The sequence below is a fragment of the Emys orbicularis genome, chromosome 1 (assembly GCF_028017835.1).
Source record: "Emys orbicularis isolate rEmyOrb1 chromosome 1, rEmyOrb1.hap1, whole genome shotgun sequence".
NCBI classification, from domain to species: domain Eukaryota; kingdom Metazoa; phylum Chordata; order Testudines; family Emydidae; genus Emys; species Emys orbicularis.
The window spans coordinates 132,591,480-132,607,502 of NC_088683.1; the positions used below are offsets into that span (position 1 = coordinate 132,591,480).

Consider the following 16,023-nt stretch of genomic DNA (forward strand, 5'->3'; position numbering starts at 1 on the left):
ACTAGGGGGTTAACTGAGTGTTTTAATATGGACCTTGAATTCAGAAAAGCCAGTAATGACACTCCTGTAAAGAAAAAAATCAATCATACCTACCCTCATAGCCCATAATTAAAATAAGATGAAGAATGTTACCCTTTAAGAAATAAAAAAGCCTGTAATTTTGACAGTAATCACACTACTAGTTCGAATCACTTTAAAACTCCACTCATCCAACATTGCCTGGTATTCTTTTAGCAAGATTTTGCTCTGTGTAAATCTGGAAAAACTCTATCGAGCTAAATGGAATTCAGCTCCACCTTTATTAGTGCCTCACCTCTGTTAAGCAGTCAGTTTGTCTGATCCTTCAGTGTTCGCTTAAGACAAGTTTTTCCATACTCCAGATTTACATCCGTGTAACAGAGTAGAATATCGCCTTTTTTCTACACAAAGACAAATTCTGGTTTACATGCACCAGAAGCACCTGCTGCTGAATTAACTGCTGAACTCTCCATACAAATACAGGCATAAGTTCACAGCAGTATTTGGGGCAGCCCGCTCCGAAAATGTATGCAAAGTAATGGAGGACAGGTACACAATTCCTGATTCCAGCCATAGTTACTCCTCTAATGCTGAACAGGGTTATTGTGGCCTATATGAAGTTAATGGGAATTTTTCCATTGAGTTCAGTGGATTTTAGAACATACCCCAAACAGAGGGTGAAATCCTGGCCCCATTTAAGTCAATAGCAAAACTTCCTTTGTCTTCAGTGGGGCCAGGATTTACCCAGAGTGGACAACCTGGATGCTGAGACATCTTTGTTGTCCCAACAGTGACTTTAATCCAACCTGTAGAGATCGTGTCTGAGATCTGATCCAATGTGTGTGTGATTCAGAGGTTGCTCCTCCATGTACTGCATGCCAAGTACCTGACTCCAGTGCTGAGATGGAATTTGCTTAGGGAGTTGGGAGAACAGGTCACAGTACATTAGATGTCTGGTTTTGGACGTAGTTTGCATCATACCTACGTACTCTCTTGAGCCAGCAACAGCAGCCGCTGATACAGAACATTTATGCGTCTAATCTAGCAGGAGTAACCTGGGTAGGGCTGAGGTGAGGATAGAGGACTGTGCAAGGAGCTACCACCAGCTAGGGTATGGATGCACAATTATGCTTTTCTTGAAACATACATGGGGGAGTGGCTATGCCAAATCTCTCATGTTTGACAGAATTTGACCCACAGAATTTAAAAACTTTTTGCACTCCTCTAGCTCAAAGCTACCATGTTAAAAAGAATTGCAAGCCATTAATCTAGAATGCTGACTGTTCCCTTTGAAGGAAGCGGGGGCATGTAAAAACAAACAAGTTACTTGACCCTCTTATTGCACATCCAACATTTAAAGACAAAATCTCCTGAAGATGTTCAGTTCATGGATTCAAACTTAGTGCTGCTTTCAAGGCCATCCAGACTGATAATACTGTAATGACTCGGAAGGAGCTGTTACTGCCTAATGGATCATTGACCTAGGAAGGAAAAATTCTCTCTGTGGGCCATGACCCAATGCACCATAATGACTCAGAGGTCTATCATGTCAAGAATCTGCATTTGAATAAATCTCAGGTCACATATTTACCCAATCTGGTGAGTACTATGCATTTTAAAAACTTTATAATTATGTATTTACATGATCATTTGTAATGGCTGAGAAGCTTTGCAATGAATACATAACCTGTAACAGCTCTTTCAGAGCCATGGTGAATTGTCAAGTAAATATGTGGAAAGGTAATATTTAAATCACCTATTATCAGGATTTTTTTGTTTTAAATAACTACTGATCACTTTTTAAAACCTCCTATTTAGAAAATGACCCTGAAGTATAGACCAAATCCTGAGGTCCTTACTCAAGCAAATTCACATTGAATCAGTGGAAAGAGGCTTTTGTGAGGACTGAGTAAATCTAGTTTAAACACTGAAAAATGGTCTCAGGAGCTGGCCCATACTTACTGCTGCTATGGGGTTAATTTGTCAATGGGACTTTAAGTGTAATTAGGTGGAATTTTTATACCCTTGGTCCATATCCTCAGGTGGTATAAACTGGCATAGCTCCATTGAAGACAATGGAACTATGCTGATTTACACAAGTTGATGATCCAGGCCCAGGTACTTTTTTTCCTTTTGAAAATACCACTTTAAAAAATGTAATGGAGGAACAGAAGACTCAGGAAATTGGTAATGACATATGAAGCTCTCCACCTCTTGGTCACTGCTTTGAAGCAGATCAATGTCAGCAAACCTAAAGTTGTTACTATCTGTTAAATGTTTGGTGATCTATGTGAAATGAGTTAGTGGATTCTGACTAATTCCTAGTACACAGCTGTCCATATCATACAAAAACTATCACAATTGGCAACAAAGAGGCACCAAGCACTGAACTGCTTAAAAAAAAAAAAAACCTACATTCTCATCTTTAAAGGGAAAGAGGTCTCTTTTTATCACAATAGCAAACATATGATAGTGGAACCTGTAGGATTTATCTCAACCAGCATAATTAAGGTAAAACTCAAACTTGCCCTCTCTACACTAGCATTTGACAACATGTTCACCATAACAGGTTAGTTATCACATTGTAAACAACCACTTTTTTCTACTAATATAGACAGACTCCAAGAGAAGTTTTAGGCAAACCTTGGTCTACCAGTGCTCATGCTGAAAACCTGTCTCTGGGTAAACTTTAGCCACTGGCACTTTCAATTTAATATTATTATATTAATTATTATGTATGTTGTGGTAGCACCTAGGAGCCCCAGTCATGGACCAGGACCCCATTGTGCTAGGTGCTGTACAAACACAGAACAAAAAGATGGTCCCTGCCCCAAAGAGCTTCAATCCAGTACCTTCCCAGAGGACTACATTAAAAAATAATAATTAAGGAAATGTAATGATAAAAAACTATGGCCAAAATTTTCAAACCGGGACACCTAAAGTCAGATGTCTAACTGCATGTTTGAATGCATACATAAAAGTGGCTAATGGACTCAAGTTGCAGTGGGGGAGGATTACGTTGGATATTGGGAAAAACTTTTTCACTAGGAGGGTGGTGAAGCACTGGAATGGGTTACCTAGGGAGATGGTGGAATTTCCTTCCTTAGAGGTTTTTAAGGTCAGGCTTGACAAAGCCCTGGCTGGGATGATTTAATTGGGGATTGGTCCTGCTTTGAGCAGGGGATTGGACTAGATGACCTCCTGAGGTCTCTTCCAACCCTGATATTCTATGATTCTATGACTGTAGTTTTAGAGATGTCAAGGACTCAGAGTTCCTATTAAAGCCCATGTAAGTACTCTGATTTAAACTCTCAAAGCCAAGGAAAGTCAGACTATCTAAGCTGAAAATAAAGAATGACATTCAAACTCTAGTCTTAAGTCATGTCTTAGGCTTTTCCTCCACACATAAGATGAGCATTAAGGCTAGAGTGTTGGCCTAGATTTCCAGCCTCAGCCCTGAATTCCCTCATTTTTGCAAATATAATTTCAACCCTCAACATCCCTGCACAGTAGTTTGATGACTTCACTCTTTTATTCATCATAGCTAATTCTCTGAATGCGTACATTTGCGCATACGCATGGGGGAGAGACAGGATGAATCCTGAGTGTGGGGGGAGTAGAGGGGGGGGAGGAAATCAGCTGAACACTGCACTCCTACACTGGGTTTGGCATACTAAAATCACAGGCTTTTCACAACCCTCAGTTATATTATTCATGCAGAATGCACTCAGCTTTCTATTGTTCCTGCACTCATTGTTTATAAATGAGTCTGTTGCTTCATCTGGGGATGGAAGTTCCTTTAAGTTTCCCCCAGTCAAAGTACTTCTGTAATGAGCTACCATGCTATTGCTCAGAGACTTAAAGAAGTTTCTGGAAGTGCTTGTGCCTCTAGAAACAAGAAATTTTCTTGTCTTATTGAATTGAGAAGAAAAATTCAAGATGGTTGTTTTGTTTTGGTAAATCCCAGATACACATGTTTCTAATTGTTTCTTTAAGGTACTGAATCTTGGAGAAACAATTAAATGCTTCATTGTCTTCTTCACTACTACAATATCTGCAGAGGGAGTTTCTTTACATATATTAAGTCTCCTGCTTTTATACATCGCCTAAATATTCCAGACACTGAAACAGAAAAAACATAATGACAGTGAGACAAGGGCTTAAAATGCTATACTTTCTATAAACGTTATCCTTCATGGTGGGATATGAAATGTACTAGAAAATGGTGGTCCTTTCTATTAAGGCCAATACAACTACCACAAAGCACATAACCCCTTTTGTCTAACAATATTGTGAATTTCATGATTTCGCTTGTTCAACAGTTCAGGCTGTCATCATTAATCCTGGCAGTTGTGCAAGATCCTGATGTATTCCACAGTTTAGAGTTTTTTCAATCCAATTTAAGTTAATAAACAGTGGACTGAATCACAAAAAGAAAAGAATAAGTTAATCACATGGCAACTTAAATCGCTTTGGGATTCAGAGGACATCCCACTATCTAGGGTCTAATATCATAGCATTTTAAAAGAGGGATGGATCTCTGTCTTGCTCATCCATTGTATTGTACATCTTTTTTTCAAGTAGAATAGATTACTTTTATGCTACTGACTTGGCTGGGATATCTCAAATGCTAAGGTGACAAGAGATAAACTACCCCCTGACCCATCAGAGAAAAAAATAGAGTCAAATGCATGCATCATTTAGTCTGAAAAGAAAGTTCGGTATTTAATTTCGGATTCATGGAATGTTAGGATTTGCAAGTGATTGGGAATGAATTTACAGTTAAACAAATGTGAAGGAAAGAAGAAAAAAAAACAATTCCAGGGCTTTCATAAATGATTTATCCTCCTCTTGCGACTAGCAATGGACTTTGTGAAATGGGTTTGTTCAATAGGATCTTTTGAATATTAGCTCTGACTTGTTTGTTACAACTGAGATTTTACAAAAGCTTCTCCAAGACCAATATCTTTAGTACTACTTGCCAAAATGCCTCTCCAGGTTCCCAGGGTTCTGTCTTAATTTGTTAGTTCCTTTTCGTCCCCCCTCCAAATAACCAGGCCAGAGTCAGATCTCTGTTACACCACTGCAAATCCAAAGTCTCTCCTTTGAAGTCAAACGAACTACTCTGGATTTACACCTGTCCAGATTAGATGAAAATCTGACTCTAAAGTTCAGATTCTGAGTTAGTTGAATAGTGTTTACTTTTATCAAATGCATTTTCCCCCCATCCACTTTAAAACAGAATTAAATCTTATACGGCCAGATTCTGCCACCCTTACTCATGTTGAGTAGTACCTCACTACTTGATTAGTCCCACTGAAATCAATGTAGCTACTACTCACAGAGTTGAATATTCAAGACAAATTGGTAGAATCTGGCCCATATTTAGCAAAAATTATCTAAAAAGTACTAAAGATTACAGATTATCCAAAAAAGGGGACAGTAACAGACTGCTTTATATTGGTTTTACAACTCCAGTTATTTCTTGATGTATTTAGATTTTAAAATGGTAGGTTTCTGATTAAGAAGAAAAAAAAATTATAAATGTTCCTGTTGCTGTAAGATTCCATTCAATTTTAGTACAGCGAAGAACAGATTAAAATAACCCCATTTAGGAGTTGAGAGTAAATAATCAACAAATCTAGAAACTGGTCAGTGCCTTGTACATGAGTTAGCACACAGAAGAAAGCACAGTGTGGGAGGGAGGTGGATTGCAAGAAGCAAACTTGTGTTTATTTTAAACACTGTGCCCATTCAAAATAGTCATATCTGCATCTATTTCTAAGAGCAAGCAAAGTCACTATGTATTTAACATAGTAAAATGCCTTTTTCATCAATTAAGACAACAGAACAGATGCAAATGAACCAATCAGGGATTTAGAGTGAGCTATCAGTGTTAGAAAGCTAGTCTGAACATTCCAGTTGAGTCACCACAGAGAAGTGGGGGGGAGGGGGAGAAAGGGGGGAAATAAATTACTGTGTGCAACTCCATCTGCAAACTGCTTCTCCCGCACTGGTATGTAATAAAATGTGTTGCTAAGATACAAGCTGCTAAAGAAGTTCATTAAAGGACACTTTAAACAAAGCTGCCAGACTCTTTTCCCTTTAAAGACTGCTTATTTGGTTCTGTCCCTTGTATTTATAATTAGATCCTCTATATGAAGAGATTGTACTCCATCCAAGCCTACTCAGCAAAGAATGTTAACAAAATAACGTAAATCAGACTGACTTTGGTTATATATATTTATGGGCTGCAGGGATGTTTACAGAAACATATTTAGGTTCCACTTTTACTGTTTAATGAGAAATAAACCTTTGAAAAGTAGCTCCTCCATTAGCTGGAAAGTGGAATTGTCAATTTCTATAATGGCATTTTACTTTCTCATCACTCTGACCTAACTTTTAGAACAGATGAGAATACTTTAGGGAAAAGAGCCTGGGTCTTTGTTGTTAAGTTTGGAATCTGGGCGGCATCTGTCTCTTAACTTACCTTTCATGTGCAAAACAATATTATGCTACAGACACTGAAAAAGAGGCCGAGATTATTTATGCCTTTCTGCTGGCAATTTGTCCAGTTTTTCATCTGTATGTTGGTTCCTAGACATATGTTAACAATTTCCAAAACTTCCTTGATCTTAATGCATTAACGACACCAATAAGTCTATTTTGTGACATTTTCTTTCAGGCAAAGATATGTTATCAGGGAGGCCTTTATCTGACCTTCTACAGAATTCTTCTCCTCTCTGTAGTAACATCTTGATAGTTGGGATTTTTGTTGTGGGGGGGGAGGAGAGAGGGTGAAGAGGGAGCAAGGTATTTTTTGCATTCGCTTACTGTGCTGAAAAATTATATTTTAAGAAATAATTCTAGTATTTATCTGTGGTGCATTTAATAGCACATGAAATGCATAAATCATAGAGCACACAGTTAGTATCACTGATTATAGGAAATGCTACTTGTCACTTTGTAACCTGCATCTCATATTAAATTCTGTATCACAGTCACCAGTATGTATATATTTTTAATTACATTTTCAGGCTCATTTACATGCGCATATTGGCTTTCTGCCTGAATGATATCAAAAAGAAAGACCTTTCAACACACACACACACACACACACACACACACACACTTGAATCTGTACATTTGAGAGACAGGAATCTTGTCTCATCTTTTTCATACTTAAGAAAAGCTTCAATTCGTCAATAAATCTTTAGGCAATCCTAGCTGATTCAAAGAGCTTCAGAAAATAGAAAATTACAGAAAATGCAGGTTAATCTGTGTTGCATGTCAAAGGTTTCAATGTTCTCACTTGACTCATGTTAATCAAAATGCAATATATTTTTTTTTACTTTCTGTAATCTTTAAAATCTGTTATCAATAGCTGAGTTAGCTCAAAAAGTCTCTTCCCTTCCTCCCCTTCTCCCTGGATGCAAGATAAGCTACCTCATAAAGAAAGGACAACATTATCAAGAGAAATAGTTCTGGAAAGAAAAATCTTCTATATACTATACAGATTTGTTTTCTGTTTCAAGCCCAGTGACATGCTTCTGTTGATTAGATGTAAGCAATCAGACAAATTTTTAGGCAAACACTCTCTTCCTGCCACAACCTGTACACCTAGTCTCTTAGGACTAAATCCCAACTTTGAAAATGAGCACCATTTCTCAAACACACAGATAAGCACTGCAGATCATTTCTACAGAATTCTTAGACAAAATGCTACACTAGAGTTACTTCTGGTGTTGATTTTACTGCAGCCACATTCAGGCCTAGTTCTGTGTTTTACTTTCCAGCAGCCAAGTGCATCCATTTCTATCCTAAACTTGTGCCACACATTTACTATTCTGTGAGTTTAAAAAAAATGCTGATTCATATTTTTTTTCCTTTTTCTTTGTATATTAAACAGTTTGCATGTGCTGTGCAAAAAAAAAAAAAAGTATTACATATTAGATTTCAATAGATGCTTACTATTAGGAGTCAGAGGTTGTAGCTAGAACTAAGCCGCATCAGCAATTTCATGACACTCTGGAAATTGCTACTACATAACAATAAGTAGCTGATTCAAAAAAAATGAGAGCCCGCGCTTAAGGAAGTACATTTTATCTTCAGAAGAGCATTTTCAAACAATAAGGTGGTACCACCTTAAGTAAAAAAGAAATTCTCAAATATGATATATGTAAGGGAAATGTACATAGGATGATTTAACAAGGGGAGGTGAAAAGGCAGACCAAATATGATTCTGTCAGGCTAAACTAACTGACTTTACTTTAATGGCAGAAAAACACATTTGCATTTCAATTAATCCAATTCTTTTTTTGTTCTTCTTTGTTCTTATCTTAACTTGCAGCACATTTTTTTATACTTTGCCAGCTTCAGTTGACTACGCATGTAGAAATTGCCCCCTTTTTGACATCATGGTCACACATACACCATTTACCATGGCCTTGTCTTATTGATTTGCAAACTTCTACCCTTTAACTCTATTGATTAGAAACTGTGTTGATGCCTCAGATTTGGGGGGGGAGCGGGGGGGAACTGTATCATTTTATAATCAGTGTATATTTTATCTTTACCATAAAGAGGAAAGCATAGAGGAAAAAGTTAAAAGTAACTCTGTATTAATGTGCCTTTCTACGTCTTTGTAGCTTTCAACTGAAAAAAATCAAATCTGGAATGAGAGGAGAAATGGCTTCCTCAACTTGAACAAAAAGGTGTTTAGAATGATGCACTGTCCCACTGGAAATGTGATTTCATATTACCCTACAAAACCCATTTCCCTAGTCTCATACTACAAAGAGACACTTAGGACCAAATTCTACTTTCTCACCTCAAGCAGACTTCCCATTGAAGTCAACAGGCCAGATCCTCAGCTGGAGTAAACTGGCATAGCTCCATTGAAGCCACACTGATCTGGATGAGCTGAGGATCTAGACCACTAATTAAACTTCTGTGAAAAGAGTGAGAGGGGAGTGTGGCCTATAAGCTCTGCATACATACATAACACTTTCTAACTCTGTGACACAGGATATCTAGAAAATACATTCCACACATACAACAAAAGTTTCTCTGATATGTTTGCTATCAAAGCATCAAATATTTAAGAACAAATATCTGCTTGCTGCAGTACAATTAAATATTTTACAACATGTAACAGGTAGCAAGTACCTTTAGTGTAAGACTACATGTGAAATAAAAAGGTATTGTTACTATAATTCCTTTTTCTGAATAGACAAAGGCATTAGAAGGAAAAAATTGCTAAATCACAGGGATAATCATCATAGCCAGCTCCTCTAATGAGGCATCATGGGATTACTGGAGTTATTATAAGAGTCATCTTATTGAAGAAATTCTAAGTTAATTGAAATCAATTGTACTGTTCTGACAGCAGGTGTTTTAAGTGGCTAAAATATCAAAGTGTACTCTTTAAAATGGTTAGAATGAACGTTACATTCACTTTCCAACCCTTAGCACTGCCAAGTGATGTACTGTACATGTACAGAATAGTGTACAGTAAAAGAAAAATGCTAGAATAATACCACATTTCACCTGCCAATCAGACTGCCACCAAGCAAATGTTGATCAAAATCCCCTTCAGCACTATGTTTACATTCAGGGTTGGCAATTTCAGTAGTTTTTATAAGGGCAAATCAAACGCAAAGCAGAAAGCCACAAGTATGTTTGTGCTGTGCTTCAAACTCTGTGAAAATGCTTTTTACAACCTTTCCTCCCCTCCCCCAATATGGGCACCTAATCTCATGTAACTTTATTGAAAGCATAAAGAAGAATGCTAGGATTGCCTTTATATAAACTATATTCCCCACTTTCCTCTCCAAGGAGCTGATGGTAAATTTGTCATTTTTTACTCAGATAGCAAAGCAACCAATAAATTACTAGCTGATTGTAGCAAAACATGAGGAACTATAGCTTTCTAAATTACCAGCCCAGAACTAATCTTCACTTAGATCCAATAACTTCACTTGATTTTCCATTTGTTCAGAAGTCCCAGTGAAGTCAATAGAAGCTCTGTGTACAGAAGGACTGCAAAGTCAAGCCCACATTTAAATTACTTCTTGTGTCTGCATTTAAAGACTCAAAGCATAATTGGAAAGTTTAAAATTCCACTTCAAGGTTCATCACCAATTTAGAGCCTGATCCAATGGGAATACTGGGGCAGAGCCTGTCTTTTTGTTCTGTTTTTACAGCACCTAGCACAGTGGGCTTTTGGTCCATGACTAGGGCTCCTAGGTGCTACTTCAATACAAATAAATAAATAATAATATCTATTGACTTCAATGAGCATTGGATATGGCCCTTAGATCCAAATGAATCCAAATGGATACTACTGCCACCAAAATAAATTTAGAGTTTGTTGTGTTGTTGTGTTTTTTTCTCTCTCTCTCTCCCCCTCCCCACCCCCCGGCAGAATTTGACCTTGGTTCTACTTAATTTGGAAACCCCATTCAGGTCTTATCTCTGTTTTCATTGACACTTGTAACCTCTATTTTATTTCAACAATTTTGAAAGTACCCAACCATATGAAATACTGAGCTTTAGCAAATGTCAATAATTTCCCCTTTAACATGTGTAAACAATGCTGCCATTTTCAGGCATAGCACAGCTTGGATTTCACTAAACCAAAAAACACCCCTCTGAAAGATAGACACAACATATGTAAAGCAGACATCTTGAACGAAAGAGTCTCCAACAAACTCCCCATGCTTAAGAAGTGCACACTAATTTTACAAAGTCTAACACATCCTATGAAGATATTTTGACAGGGGTCACCAATGGCAAAATACAGTCAATGATTTAATTTCAGGTATGCACTACAAAAAGACAAACCACCAATAACCCCACCTTGGGACAGCCTCTTTGAGACTAATGTTGATTTTCTATGTAGATAGTAAATTATGGTAAAGAAATGAGGCAATGCACAAGTGAATGGCATATACATAATGTCTTTCAGGAAGACATATTTTTATTGCTGTGCTCCAGGACAGGCTGTTTGAATTCAGAGTTCATCACAGTTGAAAATATAGCAGTCTACACATCCTTACTGTTAATTTTCCAAGACCTGGTTTACCACCCAATGCTTATGTCAGAAACAGTTTAACTTGTGATTTGGGTTTTTGTTTTGTTTTTTAATCAGTTAAGTGTTATTATTAAGAAGTAACTTAAAAAAAAAACAGCATACTGACTTCATGGCCAAACAGAATGCACAAAAATATGCGCAGCAAAGTACCTCAAACGTGCTTTTAAAGAACAAACCTGGTTCTTATGATTACTCTTTTATTTACATATAAATGCTTATTGCTTGACAATTTAGATAAAAACATTACTGCTGCTCTGCATGTGATGTGGATTCAAGGTGTAAAACCACTGGACCAACTAATGGAGTCTTCACACATCATATCTTGTTAAAGAAGAGGTAACCCACTCTCAAATGGTATTACAATTCATCAAAACTATAGTGTACAAAATGTGTAGGTAGACTCACATAAGACAAGTCTAACTTTGCTTTTCTGAGCAAGAGGTAAATTTAAGTATTGATGTAAGTGACACTAAAAAAAACCACAAAGAACATCTTTAATATTTTCCCAACATTTTCAAATAAATATTATAAAGTACATTTAATTCCATATTCCTGAACATTGACAATGTAGGCGAAATACTGGATGACTGTACAGGAATTTAATTTGGTTGTAAATTGAAATCTAATTTCTTGCATAAAGCTATGTTTAGCACATTTGAGCCCATGCCCAAATGCTTGAATCTGTCTGGATACTTTGTCTGTGTTCTTATTTTTAATTTTTTTAAAAAGTAAAAGGTGCAATAATTCCAATGGCTCAGAAGGGAAACTGATGACTGGGGCAGTGAAAAATACTACTCCCCATGGTTATATTTGTAAACAGATGTAGTTAGTGTAATGATCTATTCATTTTACTATCTTTTTCATCATCCACATGTGCATTTTAACTGAAATGTAATTTTAATATCTTGTATTTAGTGCATGCACAATAAAGACCAGGATTATCATGTTCTAAATCAGCTGTGCTTAAACAAATCTACAACTGATTTAAAAAGAAATTAAAAACCCACGGTTTTCAAAAGTATATATTGAAACAATCACTTCTGTCCCTCCAAGCTACATAAGGTTTCTTTAAATGTATAGCAGGAGGGAGGGGGCGTTGCACTCATGCAAGCAAGAGGCTGAAATCAATAACAGATCCATGATTTGTCAAACACCTACTACACTCATTTTAAAGGTACCTCTATCATACCCTGTAGCACCTGATAATTCAGTGACGGACTTTTTCTAAGGAGAAATTGCTAATCATACCAAAACCTGCAAAGTTACATGATATTTTTGTGACATGGTCAAAGGCTGAGCTCTCCAAACTCATTTCATTTGTGACCTAAGAAAGATTCAAACCAAGCCTCCAGAGGTGGCAGTCTGGAGCAACAGCTTGCTAAATCACCAACTAGCCCCTATCTATAAGCCCTTGTTGCATAGAACGTCAAAATAAGCAGAAGAAATATAATACTGTCCACTTTTGTAGAAAAATACTAGTTTCAATCACTAGGCCAATATTTACTGTTTTCTGATTTTTATTTTTAATTATTTTGCACTTTACAGGGATTTTTAGAAAATAGGGTGAGTAGTGGGAGTTAAAAAGATATCATGTAACCCTTGTTTACTAGTTAGTTTGGGATTCAAAGAAAATGTTGTGTAAGATTGATAACAATATTCTACACCCAGCTGCATCAGAATGTTCAAATTGTATTTTCAGATGTCTCTCTCTGCCTTATCTAAATTCCAGCATGTCACATAATAAATAGCTTCTCATTTACTATCATCATAAAAATTTAAACAGCCTTGAAATAGTTGCTACAATAGAGAAAAAACGATCAAATGTATGTTCTAAATACCACTTAAAACCAGCAAAACTATTTCCATATTGAAGAAAGAACACATAAAGATGCATTGTTGCAGTAAAGGCTGTTACCTTGTTTAAAAAAAAAATCCTCTACTCAGTGTAGTAGTATTAGAGTCAACAACTTGCTGTTTTACACAGCATAAAAGGACTAACAGCCCTTAGCTATCATGTAGTGTCAGATTTGCTTTAAAAAATAAAGTATCTGATTTGATTCTATACAGTGATTAAACATCTTTGTGCTCTGCTGAGTAGGGTATTCTATCCCCTCCCCCTCCAAAAATGGCATCAAAGCAATCAAAATGGTAATGTTCAGCATGAATGGGGCCCCATCCCCCACCTTCAAACTCTGCAGACTTTTCTCCATGTTAGGAAGAAACCAACACCCCTTCTTCACAAAATGGAAGCTTCCACTACCAAATTGAGAGTGCTGACAAATTCTGATTACAATAAACTGGGCGGAAAAGGGTAGCATATAATCACCACCATCTATGCATGCATTCTATGAGCACGTATTAAATATGCACGGATCACTTTTCAACTTTAACCACAACTCCACGCACACACACACACAAATAATTCCCTCTCTTCCCCCCAGGAATATTACAAATCCCGAGGTTTCTTTCCTAGGGTGGAAGATTTTTTGTTTTGTGATAGAAAAAAAAAAGGCGCTGTTCCAAGTTTTGGTGCTGAAAGAGCTGCTGCATTCCGAAGGAATCGCGATCGATTCAGCCAGGGGGAAGGAGAGGGGTGATGGAGCAGGATCTAGCTGCGAAAGGGGCTTTTGGAAAGCTGCATGATCCTGCAGAGTATGTGTGTGTGTGGGGGGGGGTGTAATGGGGGGTGGGGTGGAACGGTGAAAGTTCTTCGCTATGGGGACTCAATCCGGCAGATCATGGACTCGCTTTCCAAGCTGCTGCTGCCGCTGCTTGGTTTAAGCATTAGAAGTACTGAAAGTGGAAGGAGCGGGGGTCAAGGGGGTGGGTCGGTGTGTGTGTGTGTGCCGCGTTTGCAAAGCGCAGGGGAAACATGGGGCTGCGGAGCGTTCAATGGCATCTGATCGTGGTGCTGAAACCTAACAATCACAGCTCCTCGCCATCAGCTGATCTAACCCAAACAAACTCACAATAGAGAACTTTCTTTCATCCTGAAAGAGGATTAGGGGCTGAGGAGGTGTCAAACATTGCACTATACACAGGGGTCACTTGAAACAAAAACAAAAAATAAAAGTTTTTTTGAGGGGGGAAGAGAGAGGAAGGTTTCTATTTTGTTTTGTTTCCCCTCCTCAGATTTTCCTATAACTGGAACAGGTTATTTTTTAAAAAGTGAAAGTGCCTAAGTGAACTCAAATCCAAAGCTAACACGTCAGATCAGACCAAGGGAAGAGAAAGACAAGTGCAAAAAAAAAAGTGATCAATAAAAATCAGTTTTGCAATTGACATCAGAAATGGCTCCGACCTGGGCTCGTCTCCTTGTTCCCAACTCTTGCTCAGCACATTGCATGGAAGTGCACAAAGTAGCCCAAGACAGGAGATTTTTCCATATTCCTAAAACATGTCGACCAACTCAAAATGGACGCCTCATTTTTTTTATTATTTTTTTTTACGTTTTAACTACTGCTTATCTTTTTACTATTACTATAACCCCCACCCCAGGCAAGGGATCTAAGAAACGGATCTCGTTTTGAAAATATACATTTTCTCACTTTACACTTAGGAAAATGGATGTTTTAGTCTCTGCTCTCGGTATTTTTCAGCTAACGCAGCCACTTTTAGGATGTTTAGAAAGTGCATTGGGGAAAAAAACAGAACTGAATCGATCTATTCCTTACTTGTTTTTCATTAAGAGCTGCTATTCTTGATTGCCTTTCATGGATTTGTTTCTTAAGATCACCGTTCTGCAAAAATGGCAATAAAATGCATATTAAAGGCAAAGTGTAAACTAACCCCTGTCATGAATAAACTTGAGATTAGACATTGTTTAAAGGCAAAACCGTTTCATCAACGCCGTACAAAAGCATGCACACACACATAAACACCCTCTTTAGTCAAAAAGCTCAGTGAAGACTACAAAATGAGATCTCTTACTGATAAAGTTTCTCATCCTGCTGTCCCGGCACAACTGCGCTTATTACAGCAGGGATAAAATATTGAAGAAGAGGAAAAAAAGGATCTGCATTTACCTGTGGATCTTGCTTCATCTGTGCAACTAGTTTCTATAAAAAAATCACCCCAAAAAAAGGAGGAATTAGAAACTGTTTCAAGTTTAATGGATTTTAAAAAAAATGTGTGTGTGGGGAAGGGGGAGGGAGGGGGGTAAGGAACAAAGAGGCAAGTAAACACTGCGAGTCAGTTTCAAGCAAAGCTCATAAATATTCAAGTCTCGTCCTAATCTCTCCAACACACACAAGCACCAACCGCAATGTTAACTCCGATTCTCCACAACACACACACACAACTCAGCCGAACAGTCTCCCAAACTACTTTTGCAAAGTGTTCGATATTCCAAGGGGGATCGGGGGGGGGCTCTCGCCGGCTCCCCCAGGCTCAGCTCCAGCCTCCCCCCTCTTCACTCTCACTCCCAGCCCCCCTCCCCTGATCGATAGACCCTGCGACAAGAAGCAAACGCTCCTCGCTCAGCATGCAAGGCTGGCTCCCTGCGGGTCCCCCACCCCCCCAGCCGCCCGCTCGCGCACCCCGGGGCCAGCCGCGCGGGCTCGCGGCGTTACCTGGTGACACTGGATTTCCACTTTTAACGCCTCTTGCAAGCTCTGTAGCTCCATCCCTGCAACTTGCCCGGCACTTTGCTGCCACTTTCGGAGCCCGGCGAAGTTTCTTTTGTTTTTGTTCCGTTGGCTCTCGGGGAGGGGGGGTTTGGTTTTTTCTCCGCAGCCACAAACCAACCCCCCCTCAGACAAGCCCACCCCGAGCAGAGCAATTTAAAAAAAAAGCCACAACAACAATCGAAAGAAACAACTACTCAGGCTGCACAGCAAGTTCTTTGCCTCTTTGCTAGGGACACAGACTCATCACTCACTTTCCGCCAAACTAGGGGGGGGACTCCGCCC

General features: G+C 38.4%; 1 protein-coding gene across 1 annotated transcript in view; it reads right to left on the bottom strand.

Moving 5' to 3' along the window:
• PHF21B (PHD finger protein 21B) overlaps window positions 1-15,738 on the bottom strand; it is a 221,150-nt gene extending 205,412 nt beyond the window's left edge. The window contains 3 exon segments of the mRNA XM_065416945.1: window positions 14,788-14,853; window positions 15,139-15,171; window positions 15,685-15,738. Of these exon segments, the coding sequence (XP_065273017.1) occupies window positions 14,788-14,853; window positions 15,139-15,171; window positions 15,685-15,738 (153 nt within the window).
• Window positions 15,739-16,023: the final 285 nt, after the last annotated feature.